The sequence below is a fragment of the Oncorhynchus gorbuscha genome, linkage group LG04, assembly GCF_021184085.1.
Source record: "Oncorhynchus gorbuscha isolate QuinsamMale2020 ecotype Even-year linkage group LG04, OgorEven_v1.0, whole genome shotgun sequence".
In the NCBI taxonomy this organism is placed as follows: domain Eukaryota; kingdom Metazoa; phylum Chordata; class Actinopteri; order Salmoniformes; family Salmonidae; genus Oncorhynchus; species Oncorhynchus gorbuscha.
The window spans coordinates 32,512,457-32,532,793 of record NC_060176.1 but is presented as its reverse complement, the minus strand read 5'-3'; the positions used below and the strand labels follow the sequence as shown (position 1 = coordinate 32,532,793).

At 46.4% G+C, this 20,337-nt stretch overlaps 1 protein-coding gene across 1 annotated transcript in view; it reads right to left on the bottom strand.

The window, feature by feature from the left end:
• The window catches only part of cmya5 (cardiomyopathy associated 5), a 72,590-nt gene that overhangs the window by 2,801 nt on the left and 49,452 nt on the right, over positions 1-20,337 (bottom strand). Inside the window, exons 9-15 of the mRNA XM_046344916.1 lie at positions 19,233-19,354; positions 18,997-19,131; positions 17,429-17,575; positions 17,179-17,326; positions 10,075-10,208; positions 9,881-9,998; positions 9,543-9,719 (exon numbers count right to left, since the gene is read on the bottom strand). Coding sequence (XP_046200872.1) covers positions 9,543-9,719; positions 9,881-9,998; positions 10,075-10,208; positions 17,179-17,326; positions 17,429-17,575; positions 18,997-19,131; positions 19,233-19,354 — 981 coding nt within the window. The remainder of the gene's footprint in view (positions 1-9,542; positions 9,720-9,880; positions 9,999-10,074; positions 10,209-17,178; positions 17,327-17,428; positions 17,576-18,996; positions 19,132-19,232; positions 19,355-20,337) is intronic.

Below are 20,337 nucleotides of genomic sequence, written 5' to 3'. Positions count from 1 at the left end.
TGGGTGTGGCTCGTCAGCACACCTGTGGCGGGGGTGCCCGGCCCGTCAGAGGTCATATGCGTCTGCGGCTGGGGGGGGGGGGAGCAGGGGCGGGGGATGGGGGAAGAAGAGGAGGGGAAGGAAGCACGCCTCATGACCAGAGTACAGGTCCAGAGGGGAAGGCCACAAGGAAGGAGGAGGAGCAAGAAGCGGAGGATGGAAGAGAGAAGGAAACGGAAGGCACGGGAGTAGGAGAACCAGGAAAAGCGGCGGAAGAAGGCAACCGAGTGGAGGAGCATGAGAGAGAAGAAAGCAAGGGAGGAGTGGTGGAGAAGGAGACGGTGGAAGAGCAAGTGGACTGGGGGGAAAGTGCCCTGGTGGAAGAGATGAGGGGTATGGTGGAGGAGCTGGCGGGGGGAAGAGAATGAAGAGGAGGGTGCGAAAGAAGAGAATGAAGAGGAGGGTGCGATTGGCCGACAGTGAGAGGGAGGGGATGGCCAAGAGAGTGATGGGGGTGGGAGAAAGGTGCCTGGGATGGATGGGCTGCCGGCTGAGTTTTATCTCAAGTTTTGGGGTATACTTGGACCAGTGGTCCTCGAAGTCTTGAAGGCCATCCTTGAGACGGGGGTCCTGGGGGGATCAATGGCTGTTGGTGTGCTGTCACTTTTATATAAGAAGGGGGAAGTAACAGACCTTGGCAACTGGCAGCCGTTGACCATGCTGTGTGTAGATTACAAACTACTTGAAAAGGTTTTAGCAGACTGGTTGCGCACAGCCCTTCCCTACGTCGTTCATGAGGATCAGACGTGCGGGGTAGAGGGCCGCTCTATTAGATGGAACCTACAGTTAATCAGGGACTCCATCGCTTGGGTTGAAGATAGAGGACTGCCTTTAATGGTAGCAGCGCTAGATCAGGCGAAAGCCTTCGATCGCGTGAATAGATCCTTTTTATTCAGAGTGTTAGGTCGATTAGGATTTGGGGAGAAGTTTATAGGATGGATTCGTACATTATATGTCGGAGCGGGGTGCCGAGTTAGTGTAAATAGTCACTTGGGTGACACTCCTGCGGGTGTTTTTCTCGTATCAGGCGAGAAGCATAATGGTGTGGTCTAACACGGGTCCTCGGGCGGAACAGCTGCCATGGCACTTTGGTCATGCGGCCAAGTGGCTGCGTGCGCACCCTGATCACAGGCACCTGTACGAGGAGGTCAGAAAGGCAGGGAGTCCGGCGTCTGTAGTGGGCATCTCGGATGTGGTCTGGGAGGGAGTGCAGGCGCGGGGTCTGGACAACAGGCTCAAGGACCTGAATTGGTTGAGCCTTCATAAGTGTTTGCCGGTACGTTCCATCTTGTACCGGTATAGTTTGGTGCAATCCCCCACTTGTCCAAGATCCTCTTGTGGCAGGGAGGAGACTGTGCGCCATGTCTTTTGGGACTGTGCCTTTGCCGGAGTAGTATGGGCTAGGGCACGGGTGTTGTTAGGTTTGGTAAAGGGGGATTTTGTATTGACGTGGGCCAGGTTAGAGAGGGGTGTAGGGAGAGCGAGAGGGACGGATAGGGACAGGTTTCTGCTCTGGCTTCTCATGAGTCTCTTTAAACGGGTGCTGTGGGAAGCAAGGCAGAACATGGTGAAGACAGGGAGAGATTGGGGGGTGGAAGGGATAGTGAGGAGGGTGGAAGGAGATTTGAGGGGGAGGATGAAGAGGGAGGAGAGGAAGTGGGGGCAGCATGCTGCTCGGGAGAGGTGGAAGGGGGGTTTAGGGCTGGGTGTCATTTAGATTTGTAAGAGGATAGATTAGGGACGGGGAGATAGGGAAAGGTATTTTGTAGGGTGGCGGGGAGGGAACATGCTCCCCTGAGGTTTTGTTTGGGGTTTATGTTTAGTTTAATTAGTTTAATTAAAATACCATTATTTGAGTATGTATGTAAATTATGAGTTGTAAAGAATGAATGGTATTGAAGATACTAAATTATTTTTTATTTAAAAAAAGTTAGGCTGTATAGGTTTTCACGGTATGTTTGTTGTTTTTGTATTGTTCATGTTTTTTCATCGTCATTAAACATGTCTCAAAAATACCACGCTGCATTTTGGTCCGCTTCTCCTTCACCAGACGAGAACCGTTACAGAATCACCCACCTCAACAGGACCAAGCGGCGCGGTAACAGGCAGGAGCAACAAAGAGAGGAATGGACATGGGCGGATTAATTGTTCGGAGAAGGACCCTGGGATCAGCCTGTTTGTCTTCATTTATTTGGTGAGGGTGGACATGGGTTTATTGTGGTGTGTTTTGTCTTGGGGTTTTGTGGGGTGTTGGGTGTGTGGCTTAGTGGGGTTATCTAGCAAAGTCTATGGCTGCCTGGAGTGGTTCTCAATCAGAGGCAGGTGTGTATCGTTGTCTCTGATTGGGAACCATATTTAGGCAGCCATATTCTTTGAGTATTTCGTGGGTGACTGTTCCTGTCTCTGTGTTTGTTGTCACCAGATCGAACGTGAAAACCTATACAGCCTGTTTGTTTTTGTATTGTTCGTGTTTTTTCATCGTCATTAAAAATGTCTCAAAAATACCACGCTGCATTTTTGTCCGCTTCTCCTTCACCAGACGAGAACCGTTACAGATGACAGCTTTGCATAGGGGCATATCCATATCCAAATCCAGCTCCCAGATTACAATTCCTATGGCTTCCACTAGATGTCAAAAGTCTTTGGTCAAGGTTTCAGGCTTGTTTCTTCCAAAACGATGAAGGATTGAGTTTTAATACTGGTACTTAGAGTTGGAAATCAGTCTGTGTGCGTGCGCATCTGCTAATACTTTCCTATTGAACATACTTCTTTCCATATGAAATATTATAGTTTAACTACATTTTAGGGTACCTGAGGAAAACATAGAAATGTATTTTCACTTGTTTTAACAAGATTTAGGGATAGCTTTTTGGATTCTTTTCTCTGCATGTTGAATGACTGGATTACTCTAAATCGATGGCGCCAACTAAACTGACTTTTGGGGATATAAAGAAGGATTTTATCTAACAAGTGTGATGACAACCTACTCCAGAGCGCTCAGAACCTCAGACTGGGGCCAAGGTTCACCTTCCAACAGGACAACGTCCTGAAGCACACAGCCAAGACAATGCAGGAATGGCCTCGGGACAAGTATCCAAATGTCATCGAGTGGCCCAGACTTGAATCCAATCAAACACCTCCAGAGTGTTGCAGCAGTCTAAGGCACTGCATCACAACCGGGTATGATCCCAGGCTGTGTCACAGCCAACCGTGACCAGGAGACCCATGAGGAGGCGCACAATTGACCAAGCATTGTCCAGGTTAGGGGAGGGTTTTCCTTTTTCCATCATGCTCTAACTACTTGTGGCGGGCCGGGTGCCTGCAAACTGACTTCGGTCGCCAGCTGGACGGTGTTTCCTCCGAACACATTGGTGCTTCCGGGTTAAGCGAGCAGTGTGACAAGAAGCAGTGTGGCTTGGCAGGGTAGTGTTTCGGAGGACCCATGACTCTCGACCTTCACCTCTCCCGAGTCCATACGGGAGTTGCAGCGATGGGACAAGACTTAACTACCAATTGGATCTCACAAAATTGGGGTAAAAATAATGTGAGAAACTTCTCACACACAGGTGTGCCAAGCTTGTAGCATCATACCCATGAATACTCAATGCTGTAATCGCTGCCAAAGGTACTTGGGCCAAATCAAGGCCAGACTAAATCTGAACCAAAAATGACGCCTATGATTGGTTCAGATTTGGTCCTGACCAGAAATCAAATTCCGTGGATGAGATTCCCTAAAAACAAGCCACTTCGCTATAGCTATGACTTCTTCATAGCAGGTTAGGAGACTTAGGGCTAGGTGTCCCACTAGCGGGGCACCTGTCGACATCTTCCTGTGAAACTGGAGGGCGCACAATTCAAATAAATTATCATACAAATTATGGATATTAAACATTTGGGTACATACTAGTGATGCTAGTCGGGAAGGTTGGTGTGGGCAACGATCGGTTGAAGAGCATGCATTTAGTTTTAGGCCACGGAATGAGTGTTGTATGGCATTGAAGCTTGTCTGGAGGTTTGTTAGCACAGTGTCCAAAGGGCCAGAGGTATACAGAATGGTGTCGTCTGCATAGAGGTGGATCAAAGAATCACCCGCAGTGAGAGCAACATCATTGATATATACAGAGAAAAGAGTCGGCCCGAGATTTTAACCCTGTGGCACCCCCATAGACTGCCAGAGGTCCGGACAATAGACCTTCCAATTTGACACACTGAACTCTATCAGAGAAGTAGTTGGTGAACCAGGAAAGGCAGTTATTTGAGAAACCAAGGCTGTTGAGTCTGCAGATAAGAATGTGGTGATTGACAGATTCCAAAGCCTTTGCCAGCATTGTCTTTTATCGATGGCGGTTATGATATCGTTTAGGACCTTGAGTACGGCTGAGGTGCACCCATGACCAGCTCGGAAAACAGATTGCATAGCGGAGAAGGTACGGTGGGATTCTAAATTGTCAGTGATCTATTTGTTAACTTGGCTTTTGAAGACTTTAGAAAGGTAGGGCAGGATAGATATATGTTTGTAACAGTTTGGGTCTAGAATGTCTCCCCCTTTGAAGAGGGGGATGACCGTGGCAGCTTCCCAATCTTTAGGGATCCCAGACGATACAAAAGAGGTTGAACCGGCTAGTAATAGGGGTTGCAACAAATGCAGAAGAAATTTTTAGAAAGAAAGGGTCCAGATTGTCTAGCCCAGCTGATTTGTAGGGGTCCAGATTTTGCCGCTCTTTCAGAACATCGGCTATCTGGATTTGGGTGAAGAAGAAATGGGGGAAGCTTGGGCAAGTTGCTGTGGGGGCTTGCAGAGCTGTTGACCTGGGTAGGGGTAGCCAGGTGGAAAGCATAGCCAGCCGTAGAAAAATGCTTCTTGAAATTCTCAATTATCGTGGATTTATCGGTGGTGACAGTGTTTCCTAGCCTCAGTGCCGTGGGTAGCTGGGAGGAGGTGATCTTATTCTCCATGGACTTTAGTGTCCCAGAACGTTTGGAGTTTGTCAAATCAAAGTGCTACAGGATGCAAATTTCTGTTTGAAAAAGCTATCCTTTGCTTTCCTAACTGCTTTTGTATATTAGTTCCTAACTTCCCTGAAAAGTTGCATGTCACGGGAGCTATTCAATGCTAATGCAGTACGCCACAGGATGTGTTTGTGCTGGTCAAGGGCAGTCAAGTCTGGAGTGAACCAAGGGCTATATTTGTTCTTAGTTCTACATTTTTTTGAATGGGGCATGCTTATTGAAGATGGTGAGGAAAGCACTTTTAAAGAATAACCAGGCATCCTCTACTGATGGAATGAGGTCAATATCCTTCCAGGATACCCAGGCCAGGTCGATTAGAAAGGCCTGCTTGCTGAAGTGTTTTAGGGAGTGTTTAACAGTGATGAGGGGTGGTTGTTTGACTGCGGACCCATTACGGACGCAGGCAATGATCACGGAGATCCTGGTTGAAGACAGCAGAGTTGTATTTAGAGGGCAGGTTGGTCAGGATGATCTATGAGGGTGCCCATGTTTACGGATTTAGGGTTGTACCTGGTATATTCCTTGATAATTTGTGTGAGATTGAGGGCATCTAGCTTAGATTGTAGGTGTTAAACATATCCCAGCTTAGGTCACCTAACAGTACAAAATTTGAAGATAAATGGGGGGGGGGTAATTAATTCACATATGGTGTCCAGGGCACAGCTGGGGGCTGAGGGGGGTCTATGACCTCCACATCACCAGAGGAAGAGAAAAATAAGGGTATTGCTAAAGGCTATAAGAACTAGTCGTCTAGTGCGTTGGGGACAGAGAATAAAAAAGAGCAGATTTCTTAAAATAGATTCAGGGCATAATGTACAGACAATGGTATGGTAGGATGTGAGAACAGTGGTGTTGAGTGACAATGAGAGATGCTTAAGGACATCAAATTCAAGGTGTTGAAGTGGTCATCACACAGCCCTGACCTCAATTCTATAGACAATTCAATTCAAATACTAATTGAATGTATGTAAACTTCTGACCCACTGGGAATGTGATGAAAGAAATAAAATATGAAATAAATAATTCTCTACTATTATTCTGACATTTCACATGCTTAAAATAAAGCGGTGATCCTAACTGACCTAAAACAGGGAATTGTTACTAGGATTAAATGTCAGGAATTGTGAAAAAATTGTTTAAATGCATTTGGCTAAGGTGTATGTAAACTTCCGACTTCAACTGTATACTGTTTTTGCATTAGGATTACACACCTGATTCAGAGGGGCTGGCCCACCTCTGTCCAGTGTCTGTTCTTTTGCCCATCTTAGTCTTTTATTTTTATTGGCCAGTCTGAGATATGGCTTTGTCTTTGCAACTCTGCCCAGAAGGCCAAGTGTTGTTTGCTACCTTCACTACCTGGGGTTGACCCATCAGGAAGTCCAGAACCCAGTTGCACAGGGCACGATTCAGACCCAGATGGTGTTAACACGTTTAAATGTCTTACTCACATCGGCCACGGAGAAGGAGCCCAACAGTCCTAGGTAACGGGCCACGTCGGTGGCACGGTGTTATCCTCAAAGCGGGTGAAGGTGTTTAGCTCGTCCGGAAGCAAGACGTGTCGGCGATGTGGCTTGTAGTTTTCCTTTTATAGTCAGTGATCGTCTTTTGACCCTGCCGTTGAATTGCGACTTCACCTTCTCTATACTGATGTTTTGCCTGTTTGATTGCATTGCAGAGTGAATAACTGTTTGTATTCTGCCATATTCTCAGTCACCTTGCCATGGTTAAATACGGTGGTTTGTGTTTTCAGATTTGCACGAATGCTGCCATCTGTCCACGGTTTCTGGTTCGGGTAGGTTTTAATAGTCAGAGGGTATGACATCTCCTATACACTTCCTGATAAACTCAGTCACTGTTTCAGTGTATTAATTTAAATAATTTTTGCAAGCGACCTAGAACATAAATTAATATGTAACGAATATATTTAACAAGGTTTTTGCTCCAGCCTTCTTGGCAACTCACTATCACTTTAAATCTAAATTGTCATTTCAAATGAAAAAACTCACTTGGGATTTGAACTTGCTGCAAATGGCAAAGATTAACAGAAGCCTAGCTCGCAACACTGAATTAAACGTTTTTGTGTGTTCTAGTAATTTTGATTAGCAGATGGTGCCGTGTGACTTCTGTTACGGACGCTCTCATGAAGTGTTAAATCACGTCTAACTACGTCAACATTTGTAATTGGCTGATACAGACTTTGTTACGTCCTGCTTTTGGTGTTAGCATAGGGCGATGTCAGGTTATGTGATGGGAAAAGCTAACAAATAATGTTCTATCACATGCAACTACATAGTAGGTCAGTGACAAACTCAAATGTAATCCATTTTAAAATCAGGCTAAACCTTTTCTGAAGGCACTGTATGCCATTTCCCCAAATGTAGACCAGGCCTTGATAGACCTACAATCTGACATTGTTGTCTTACAAAAACTTGTACTTAATGTGGGCAAGACTAAAGACATGTTGCTCTCTAATTCTCAACAACAAATCTGATGAACTACATATTTATTCATTGGGTTTCTGCATATAAATACCTAGGCATTTGGATTAACAAGGATATAACAAAATAAATATATACTGATTAATAAAGAAATTAAACATTAACTACAAAATGTAAATAGGATAATTTGTCATAAAGACATGCTCCAGAACATGCTCCAGAACATTTGCGACTACGAAATATTTTTGGGGGCTGGATATGTCAAAGTGTAGTTTATACATGAATTTTCTATAAGCAGAATTATTGTTTTACCTCAATTAGCCAAGAAATCAATTTTTTTCTGAAAGCTGTGCACCACCATTTTCCCTATATTTTCCCCGACGTAACATTTTCCCACTAGCAATTCAAGTTCTACCAATGAGCTTCAGCCCCTTGCCATTTGAGTGAGAGAGAGAGAGAGCAATGACATGGTGCACATATGTCAAATAGTATGCAATTTCCGGGGACCACTTTTGGCTCGTGAGCACTACATTCAGAACTACTGGCTAATAAGTAAACAAAAGTACCGGAGAATCTCTTTAAACATTTTCTTCTCTATAACGGCTGGACCGATCGGCACTAAATGTAGTAAGTAGCATCTCAAACATAAAAGGCTGTAACGTAACAAAATGTGGAAAATGTCAAGGGGTCTGAATACCTTCTGAATGCACTGTACCTTCATTTAAACAGGGAGTCACCATTGAAACCATGGTCTATTTCACAAGGGAGTCCTGCATATACAATTCATAATAAATCAAATAAATACAAATCAGATACAATGTAAAACTAAGATTACAGAACACAAATATTCAAGAAATACAGTGCGACGGTCCCCAATCAATAATTGAAATTGTCCAAGCGGCACAAAAACATCCAATTGTAATGTATTTTGTAGTTGGTTCCAGCAATGAGGTTGCATTAAAACTAAGAGCGGATTTACCTAGTTGAAGATCTTGAATGTTTTTCCCTGTCCAATAGTTCCCCCATGTGGCCAAACATGACTTTACAAGTTCTCTAGACTGACATCCATCTGAGTCAAACAGTTCGAGATATACAGTGAGCACCATCATTTATTGGACAGTGGCCATTTTTTGTTATTTTGGTTCTGTACTTTAGCACTTTGAGTTTGAAATGATACAATGCCGATGAAGTGCAGACTGTCAGCTTTAATTTGAGGGTATTGTCATACATATCGGATAAACCATTTAGAAATGACAGCACCTTTTGTACATGGTCCCCCCATTTTAAGGTACTTCAAGTATTTGTTGAACTGGTGTGTGTCGTTAGGCAGGTGTATTCATGTGTGTTGTTAGTGAATGCAGTAGAGCTGTTAATGAATAGTATTGATTCTAGACTTTGCTATTGCCTTTGGAGGTGTTATTGGAGTGTGACAACATGAGGAAGAAAGCTGTGTCGATTCAAATGAAGCTGGCAGTCATAAGGCTCAGAAATGAAAATCAATCCATCAGGAACATTGCAAAAACCCTGGGCATGCCCAAGTCAACAGTTTGGTTCATCATTAACAAGAAAAAACTACCGGTGAACTCAATTATGTCAAAAGACCCGGTAGACATACTACCTCAAATCACCCTGACTAACCGGTGTCTGTATGTAGCCTCGCTACTGTATATAGCCTGTCTTTTTACTGTCATTTTATTTCTTTACCTACCTATTGTTCACCTAATACCTTATTTGCACTATTGGTTGGAGCCGGTAAGTAAGCATTTCACTGTAAGGTCTACACCTGTTGTATTCAGCGCACGTGACAAATAAACTTTGATTTGATATTGCTTGAGGGGGTGTAGGCCTGGGCCCTTTACCGTCTTGCAAAGTCTTAACCTTGTAGGCCTTACCATCTCACAGGAATTTGCATTGGAATTTGCCCTTATGGAAGAAGAATTAATGCCAACAAATAGAATAGGGTTTCTCGCAGCTTCGCTGCTTGAACCCCTAATAGAAAAGGCTGTTGGGAAAGAGGATAGATAAGAGATTAGATATAAATAAAGGAATAGATACCTGTAGGGTGTAGGGACACAATGCAGACACCAGGAAGTGTTGTTCTCCCCCAGTAGACTGTCCCTATTGGCTGTCTCATATGCCACTCCCACCCGGTATGCAGAACTTCTGGTCACATTGGTCTCCCAGTAGTGATGCCCCCTCATGGGTAACAACTCACCCAGGACAGATGGACATCTAGGGGTAAAAACACACACACACACACTTAGCATCTCATTTATCCAGAGACCTGGCAAAATGTCAGCCAAGCAAAAGCATAAACTTTGCATAAAACATTATATTACAGAGCAGCACACACATCACACAGACAGAAGATACCTGAGCAATACAAAACTCACTCGTTAACCACATCCCCTCTCTCTGTGTATGTGTCCTGGGGGTAGTACAGGGTGGTCTGGTCCTCAGACAGTTTCAGGACAGGGTGAGCCGAAGCCTTCAACAGGTGGAACCTAGTTCCTGGATACAGTGAACAGAGGTCAGTGTGTGTGGGTGTGTGTATGTTAGTGTATGTGCGCACGGATCTCGCTCTCACCCCTGGTAGATATTAGAGCAGCTTCACTCTGTTCGCTGGCTCCAGCCTTGTTGACAGCTTTGATGTAGAACAGGTAGTTCTCATTGGGATGCAGTAGTACCCTCTGTTGTCTGCCCTGGATACCTGAGATAGACCTACACACATCCATGCACCCAACACACACACACATGAGTGATAATCCATTGCTTGACATCTTTGAATGATGACACGATAGCAGTTTGTAAATGGAAACGAAGGTTACGTATGCAACCACGTTAATGTGAGCTATATGGATCACTCCAATATATTGGTATCACTGCGCGGAGGAAGGATACATCCGAGGTGACGATTAACAGACTTACTCCTGTGTACACCTGTGTCACGGCTGGGGTCTGCCCCTATATACAGACCCCATGGCCGCGGCACGTTTTCTACATCATTTAAGGCGCCTCTAGCACCGTAGAGGTTTGGCGTGATCCATATAGCTCAAATAACCATGGTTACATAACTAACCTTTGTTATGTATCACTATATTGGATCACTCTAATATATTGGTATACCCGTACCAGATTAGTCAGTGCTAGAGGGACCTGGCCAGCCAGCGGCAAAGCCCCAGCGCGGGACCGAGGCGCAGGGGCCATCAATGTGGAAGGGGAAGCAACGCCCAGGACCACTGAACCAACTGCAGAGAGAGGTGCCACATTTACCGGATAGTACCTAGCAAAGGTGCAAGAGGAAGCCCAGCTGGCCGCAGCACAGATATTAGCGCCCAGGACGCAGCCACACCTCATGCTGAATGTGCCACCTCTGTAGTTCTCACTGACCTTGTCCGCTCCACATAGGCAGCCAGTGCCCTCACAGGGCACAACATGCTGCAGGGAGGCCCAGACTCCCCCGCTACTGCTGGGGGAAGGTCATAAGCAGACAGGATAAAAAGGGATGTTCACATGTCTGCCTGACAGAACCTTCGAGAGGAATGAAGGGTTGGGGCAGAGTCCCTCAGTCCACTCTGATGGTTGATGTAAGCCACCACTGTGTTGTTGGCTGTTCTCACCAGGACATACAGCTTGGAGCTGTAGTGTATTGATGTGCCTGCCACTCTAAGTCGGTAGCCAACAGCCACTGGCTGACCTGGCCTTGGTCAGGTCCCAGGGGAATAAACAACAAGGCTGCCGACAGAACCTTGGGGAGGGATAAAGGGTTGGGGCGGAGAGATACACTCCTCTCCCCAGGGTCCATCCAGTAGCACTCAGAACTCACCAAAAGAGCATGGAGCTCACCCAGCCTCTTCATGGAAGTTATCGCTATCAACAAAACCACATTCATAGAGAGGTGTTTCAGGGAGGCAGCTTTGCCAAAGCTGCCAAGACCACATCCAGATTCTAGCTTGCCATTGAGCGGGTCATAGCTGGACGCAGGCAACGAAAAATAAAACTTCATAAACCTGGAGACCAAGTGATGGTGTCCCTCTGGCCTGTCCATCCACCCCGCATGGCAGGAAGATATAGCGGCCAAATACCCTCTCAGTGTAGAGGCTGCCAAGCCCTCATCCAAGCAAGACTGCAGGTATTGGAGGACATACTGCACCCCGCATGACTCATGCACAACCTCAATACCAGTGCACCAAGAGCAGAACAATCGCCAGCACAACTGGTATGCCACTGTTGTAACCAGCGCCCTTGTGTTCTGCATGGTGTTCATTACACCCTCCTGTAGTCCTAACATGCACCATTGGTGCCATTCAGTGGCCAAGCCACAGACTGAGGTGGTGCGGCCTCGGATGCCAAAGAGTTCCCCCGACAGCAGATCTGGTCTCAGGGGAAGTTGCTAAGGTGTCCCAGACAACAAGAACACGATAAGGCTGAACCAGGGTCGTCTGGGCCAGTATGGGGCCACCAGAAGCAGACAATGCTCTGCTATCCTGGTCCTGTCCAGCATAGCCTGGATCAGGGGAAAAGGGGGGAATGCCCAATCGTGAGCCAGAGTATCCAAGCCCAGAGGCCCTGGTGGCTCTGACATGGAGTACGACAGGTGGCAGTGTGCATTGTCCAGAAAGGCAAACAGGTTCACCTGCACCCTACTGAACTTGTCCCACAGGTGCTGCAGCACCTGGGGATGTAGGCCCCAGTCCCAAGGTGGCAGGCCCTCCTTTGAGATCATATCTGCTGCCACATTTAGGATGCCAGGTACATACGCTGCGCGTAGAGATGCTAGACGTCCCTGAGCCCAGAGAAGGAGGTCCTGTGCCATAATATGGAGGCGCTGGGACCTCAGTCCACTCTGATGGTTGATATAAGCCACCACTGTGGTGTTTGTTCTCACCAGGATATGTCTTCAGATATGGAAGGAAAGACTACAGGGCCAGCAATACAGCTGTAGTGTATTGATGTGCCTGCCACTCTAAGTGGGTAGCCAACAGCCACTACCTGACCTGGCCTTGGTCAGGTCCCAGGGGAATAAACAACAAGGCTGCTGCTCTTGGGCAACAGGCGTTGGCCGGGTTAGGGCAGATGGCAACCACCCCTGTCGAAAGGGGTCCAGGCAAAATAAGATAGCCTGAACCCTTCTGGTGGGCAGGCATGCTCTCATGAGAACTGAGTCCAGTTCCATGACAATGAAGGCCACTCTCTGGGTGGACATCAGATGATTCTTCTTGTCATGTATAATAGTGCAAATCCCACAAATGTGGGTCAGGAGGATGTTCGGGGCACAAATCAGCCAATCATCCAGGTAATTGAGGCTCAACAGTCCTCGGGACTTGAGAGGTGTCAGGACAGCATCCATGCACTTTGCGAAAGTGCGGGGTGCCAAGGAGAGGCCAAAGGGAAGAACCATGAATTCGTAAGCCCTCCCTTCAAAAGCGAATCGGGGGTACTGCCAATGACCTGGGTGAACAGGAACATGGAAGTACGCATCCATCAGGTCCGGCATCACAAACCACTGGTCCCTGGACATGGCCTGCAACACGTGGGCTGGGGACAGCATATGGAACCTCAGTACCATCAAGTACCCATTGCGGAGGTCCAGAATCGGTCAAAACCCTCCGTCTCTTTTTGGGACCACAAAATAGGTAGAGTAGAAACCAACTAGCGGTTCTCAAACCTGCGGATGACACCCTTGTCCAGGAGTGAGGAAATCTCTAGCAGCAGGGTTTTCTTCAGGGGGTCGGCCACCGTGGTCCCTGAAAGATGGAGAACTGCACCAGAATTGGAGTCGGTACCCCTCAAGCACTGAGGACAACACCCATGGGGACTCCACACACACCTCCCACTTTGCACTTTGAGACCGGGAGAAGTGGCCGGGGAAGGGAGTGTCAGGGGACCTACCAGGGCCCGCCTCGACTCTGGCTCCCAAAGCGCATGGGTCCCCCAGGCATGTCCCTATGACGGTGACGGTTGACACCATCACACCTGTTACAAAGGGGAGCTCAGCCAAGCCAACAAGGCCATGGAACTGTTTAGCCATAATGACCATCATTATATTTGGAGGAAAAAGGAGGAGGCTTGCAACCTGAAGTACACCATCCCAACCGTGAAGCACGGGGTGGAACCATGTTGTGGAGGTGCTTTGCTGCAGAAGAGACTGGTGCACTTCACAAAATAGATGGCATCATGAGGAAAGACAAATATGTGGATATATTGAAGCAACATCGCAAGACATCAGTCAGGAAGTTAAAGCTTGGTCGCAAATGGTTCTTCCACATGGACAATGACCCAAAGCATACTTCCAAAGTTGTGGCAAAATGGCTTAAGGACAACAAATTCAAGGTATTGGAGTGGCCATCACAAAGCCCTGACCTCAACCCAATATAAAATATGTGGGCAGCACTGAAAAAGTGTGTGAGAGCAGAGGCCTACAAACCTGTCTCAGTTACACCAGCTCGGTCAGGAGGAATGGGCCAAAATTCACCCAACTTATTGTGGGAAGCTTGTGGAAGGCTACCCAAAATGTTTGACCCAAGATAAACACTTTAAAGGCATTGCTACCAAATACTAATTGAGTGTATGTAGACTTCTGACCCACTCGGAATGTGATGAAAGGTATAAAAGCTGAAATCAAATCATTCATTCTACTATTATTCTGACATTTCACATTCTTAAAATAAAGTGCTGATCCTAACTGACTTAAGACAGTGTCACGCCTTGGTCTTTGTATCTTGTGTTTTTGTTATATGTTTGGGTAGGCCAGGGTGTGACATGGGTTTATATGTTGTATTTCATATTGGGGTTTGTATTAATTGGGAGTGTGTATTATTAGGGGTGTGTCTAGTTAGGCTTGGCTGCCTGAGGCGATTCCTAATTGGAGTCAGCTGATTCTCATTGTCTCGGATTGGGAACCGTATTTAGGTAGCCTGAGTGCGCGTTGTATTTCGTGGGTGATTGTACTTGTCTCTGTGTTAGTCACCAGATAGGCTGTAATTAGTTTCACTCGTTTGTTGTTTTTGTATTTTCAGTTATTTCATGTACCGCATTATCTTCATTAAAAGTCATGAGTAACCTACACGCTGCATTTCGGTCTGACTCTCTTCAAACAACAGACGAAGTTCGTTACAGACAGGGAATTTTTAATTGGATTAAATGTCAGGAATTGTGAAAAACTAAGTTTAAATGTAGTTGGGTAAGGTGTATGTAAACTTTAGACTTCAACTGTATATGTGGCTCTCAAGTCCACATCAAATACTCTGGGGGGGGTCCCGCCTTCTGTCGCGGGTTTCGCCCTGGCAATGGCCCAGCTCTCCTGCATGGCCTTGCGGAACTCAGCAGAGATTCGGACAGATGGACAGTCCTCACTGTCCACCAGTTGATGTCCAGTGCAGTGGCTACCGCTCATACCTTCGAGCGGGCCCGTCAGCCTGGTAGCTCCGCTCACACGGTGAACAGTTCCAGCATTGTCTCCCAGGAACAGCCTATCACTGGCCAACAGGGAACAGTTATCGTTTCCATCGAAGCTATCAACCTCCTGACGCAGGGCATGCGCCCTCCGTTCATGGTGGTCCCAGCGGTCCGTACAGGACTGGCAGCAGATGGGCTCTGCCTGCGGTTGCTCTGGCCAAGTTTTCTTGGAGGGGTACTGGGCCCAGTAGAGGGATTAACAGCTCGCTGCCACCGCACCACTCCTGAGGGAGGGAGCTCGTCCCCAGCCTGAGCCCCAGCCTGGCTGACCCACTTGCGCATGGCCTCCAACCGCGCCAGGTGCAGGCGTTCTAAGAACACCACACAAAACAGCATCAAGTATGGTTGAAACCCAGGCAGTGCATACACGAGGTATGCGGATCCCCAGGGGGATGCCACCATCACCCCAGTCACAAAGGGAAGCCATAAGCTCAGCCAAGCCAACTAGGCTACGGAGCAGGGGTCTGATGCCCTGGGAGAGCTATGTCGTGACCCGCTTGGAGGAACAGGAACCCGGTGGAGGATAAATTACCCAGTACCTCTGCAAACACAGGGGTAGACCCCTGTGGGAAAAACAGTCAGACAAAAAAAAACAGCAGCCAGGTAATGGATAAGATTTATGTGTGTTTTTGTTTTACGCCAACTGCGATTTTACCTAGCAGGATTCATATCCAAGTAGAAAACAGAAAACAGCACCATATGATGGAGTAACTCCGTTAAGGAACTCCAAAGTTAATGTCTCAACGTAGTGGCAGCCCACCACCATAATCTTACATTCCGCAGTAGAAAGAAACACTGTAGGGGAATTAGCAGAGAACCTGTTTATGGTAATTAGCAGAGGACGGCATGTTAAAAGCAATTCACAACACACACAAAACAAGCCAGTCGACAACTTGTGTAAGGTAAATAGAGTTTGTGGCAGCAAGAGCCACCAATATATTAATATATTGATACACACAGTCATAGTGTAGCAGGCTGACTACACCGCTCGCGTCGTGTGCGTAGACATACATGTTATTCAATTATTGCACACACATTGCTCGCGGGTGCCAACAAGCGTCTGCATTGCCAAGGGCTAAAATAGAAGTCAGTTCTATTTGTGATGCAGATCGCACTGCAAGTCCTGCCTCTCCCATCTCCTCATTCGTTTGTAGAAGCAGGTACACACGTGCCATTTCCTCATTGGTTATACCCACATGGGTGACTGAAAGACTAACGAAGTCAGTGGCAGTAACACACCTAATTTATGAAAGTTGCCAACCACAATATAAAGTCAAAAGAAAAAGCCTGGAAGGAGGAGAGATGCCGAGAAACGATTTGGTTAACCATTTTATGTGTGGATTAATTGTCGGAATGCATTTCAAGTAAAACAACAACGCAATAACAATGCAAGCTAGCTAGCTAAACTGCCATACATGTTTAATGATTTTCAACCTGTCTCCAAGTTAATGTAATTTCGTTTAGAGTTGTTTTTGATATTTTAACCTGCGTGTCGTGATCGGGTTTGGTGTGGGGGAGACAAAATACATATATGCACGATGGAGCATGCGCGCAGCCGGTTTGAGTTCCGTGTAACGCTAACGAAACACAAGCATGACAAAGAAGAGGAGCTGGTCATGTGGCCATGGTGCAAACAACCATTGAGTATTCTTCCACGCAAGCTATTACACTTACCAGTAACTTACCAAGGGCACTTCAGAAAGTTTGTACCTCAAGCCATACGGACGTCCAGAGGAGAAAATTAAAGAGAACGTGTTGCGGTCATGGGGTCTATATATAGGGGAGGAACCCACCCGTGATACAAGGTGTACACGGGAGTAAATGTTTAAATCCTCACCTCGGATGTGTCCCTCCTCTGCGGAGCAATACCAATATATTGGAGTGATCCAATATAGTGAAACATAACTGTCATTTAAAGAAGAGCTGTCGCAAAAACAAACAAAAGATCCGGCATCTATTTTACTGACCCTAGCAGAGCTGGTTAGACTGTTTTCATTGCTATCAAGAAGGTTAGTAACTGTTACTCTGTTAATGGCAAGAATTTAAACCTAACAATTATTATTACTTATTATAACTTGGAAACACCCACAACAAACCACGCCTCCAAGACACAAATCTCATTTTCAGTGGCATTTTTGTGTGTATGCTTGAAGTGATGGAGGATATTAGAGTAGTACGTTGTGTGTGTGTGTGTGGGGGGGGTGCCATGTGTGTGTGCCTGTGTGAGACCCACCTAAGCCCTTCTCCCTCAAGGGCGTACTGTCTGCAGTACTCCAGGGTGTAACTCTGCATGGGTGTTTGGTTGTCCACATTCCAACGTAACGTGGCCGAGTCCCACAGTATCGTACACCGCCCCGTATCAATCACTGGTACCGATGGGGCTGTCAACCAATTAATCAACAAATCACAAGAGAACCATGCATCGGTCCATATAACCACATTATGACATCAGAAGACATTTCTGCTTTACCGACGAGACTCACCAGTTCTGAAGGGTAGTCTCTCACTGGGCAGAGAGCAGCCGGTATAGTTGACAGCCATCACCCACACTTTATACACCTTGTCAGGCTCCAGCTCCTCTAGAACACAGTAACTCTCCTTCACTGTCACACGGTACTCATCCGACACCGCTGGGCAGAGAACACAAAGAGCTGTTAGGCTGCGTTTAGACAGGCAAATTCTGATGTTTCTGGTCTTTTGACCAATCACATCAGATCTTTTCATATTAGATCTTTTTCAGACCTAAAAAAAATACATATTTGTGAAATAAACATACAAATCGGGCTGCCTGTCTAAATGCAGCCTGTGTGTGTGTGTGCTACCTCCTTGTGGGTCCTGTCTAAATGCAGCCTGCGAGTGCGTAGTCTACCTCGCTGTGGGTTATGTCTCTTATGCAGCCTGTTTGTGTGTGTATGCTACCTCCTTGTGGGTCCTGTCTAAATACAGCCAGTGTGTGTGTAGGCTACCTCCTTGTGGGTCCTTTCTAAATGGAGCATATGTGTGTAAGCTACCTCTTTGTGGGTCCTGTCTTAATGCAGCCAGTGTGTGTGTGTGTAGGCTACCTCCTTGTGGGTCCTGTCTAAATGCAGCCTGTGTGTGTGTGGGCTACCTCATTGTGGGTAATGTCTAAATACAGTCTGTGTGCCGGCTACCTCCTTATAGATCTTGTCTAAATGCAGCCTGTGTGTGTGTGTGTGTGTGTGTGTGTGTGTGTGTGTGTGTGTGTGTGTGTGTGTGTGTGTGTGTGTGTGTGTGTGTGTGTGTGTGTGTGTGTGTGTGTGTGTGTGTGTGTGTGTGTGTGTGTGTGTGTGTGTGTGTGTGTGTGTGTGTGTGTGGGGGGGGCTACCTCCTTGTAGATCTTGTCTAAATGCAGCATGTGTGTGTGTAGGCTACCTCCGTGTGGGTCAATTCTAAATGCAGCCTGTGTGTAGGCGCTTTCCTTGTGGGTCCTGTCTAAATTCAGCCTGTATGTGTGTGTAGACTACCTGCTTGTGGGTCCTGGCTACCTCCTTTGGATCCTTTATAAATGCAGTGTTTGTGTGTGTGTGTGTGTGTGTGTGTGTGTGTGTGTGTGTGTGTGTGTGTGTGTGTGTGTGTGTGTGTGTGTGTGTGTGTGTGTGTGTGTGTGTGTGTGTGTGTGTGTGTGTGTGTGTGTGTGTGTGTGTAGGCTACCTCATTATGGGTCCTGCCTAAATTCAGCCTATATGTGTGTGTAGTCTGCCTGCTTGTGGGTCCTGGCTACCTCCTTGTGGTTCCTTTCTAAATGCAGTGTGTGTGTGTGTGTGTGTGTGTGTGTGTGTGTGTGTGTGTGTGTGTGTGTGTGTGTGTGTGTGTGTGTGTGTGTGTGTGTGTGTGTGTGTGTGTGTGTGTGTGTGTGTGTGTGTGTGTGTGTGTAGGCTACCTCCTTGTGGGTCCTGTCTAAATGCTAAATGCGACTTGTATGTGTTTGTATGCTACTTCCTTGTTGGTCCTGTCTAAATGCAGCCTGTGTGTGTGTGTGTAGGCTACCTCCTTGTGGGTCCTGTCTAAATGCAGCCTGTGTGTAGGATACCTCCTTGTGGGTCTTCCATACAGTAGACCTGGAAGCAGTCTATGATGTCTCCAGGGTTGACCCTCCAGTAAACAGTCACACTGGTGCTGCTGGCTGAAGCACACTCCTGAGGCTGCAGAGACGGCTTCTGAGGAACTGAGACACACAGAGAGACACACAGGGAGAGGGGACAGATAGATAAGAGTTAGAGAGAAAGAGAAAGTGAGAGTGTTTGTTTCTGTTCTATAGAGACCCACCTGGGATTCCCTTGCGTCGTGTGTGTGTATTTGCTGCATTGCCCTTGGCGTAGTCTTCAAACACTAGTAGTCCCCGAGGACCCAGCTCCAGAGACATGGCTGACTGTAGTGCTTCTGTTAACCTTGGAGAGGCAAACAACAGTTATGAGAGTTTTTGTGTGTATGTGGCAACGGTCATCGAAAAAATTCTAATAAATACAACAGTTGGACAGTGGATGAAGATACTCAAAACTTTTAGCATTTTTATATTCCGTTAGATATTGACTGAATTATAGCACCTAAAACATTTTACTGGGACAGGGATTTTGGTGGGAATTCATGTATTCAATTTTGCAAATGTCACCTTTTTTTATTAGAATGCACTCATACAGTATATACATTTTTCTTATTGTACATATTGTATCAGGTATTTATTACATTTTTGTGTTAAAATAAAGAAAATGTGCCTCATTTGCATAAATGCACCAGGTATGAATAAATTAACATAACGGGGTGTAAACAGGACTGCAACCACTAAACACTTACTCTGTCTACCCTACCTACCTGCACTCACCTGCGCTGTCTAGACTACCTCATGAATTACTGTTGGTGTCACAGTCTATTGTAAAATAAAATAAAATGTTATTGGTCACATACACATGGTTAGCAGATGTTAATGTGAGTGCAGCAAAATGCATGTGCTTCTAGTTCCGACAGTGCAGTAACAAGTGTGTCAATAGCAGGATACCCTCAGACACTCAGTATACCAAACATTAGGAACACATTCCTAATATAGAGCTGCAATCCCCCTCCCTTTGCCTTGAATTCTAACCTCAATTCGTCGGGGCAAGGACTCTACAAGGTGTCGAAAGCATTCCACAGGGAGGCTGGCCCATGTTGACTCCAATGCTTCCCACAGTTGTGTTAAGTTGGCTTGATATCCTTTGGTTGGTGGACCATTCTTGATACACACATGAAACTGTTGCGTGTGAAAAACCCAGCAGCGTTGCAGTTCTTGACACAAACCGGTGCGCCTGGCACCTACTACCATACCCTGTTCAAAGGCACTTAAATATTTTGTATTACCCATTCACCCTCTGAATGGCACACATATACAATCTATGTC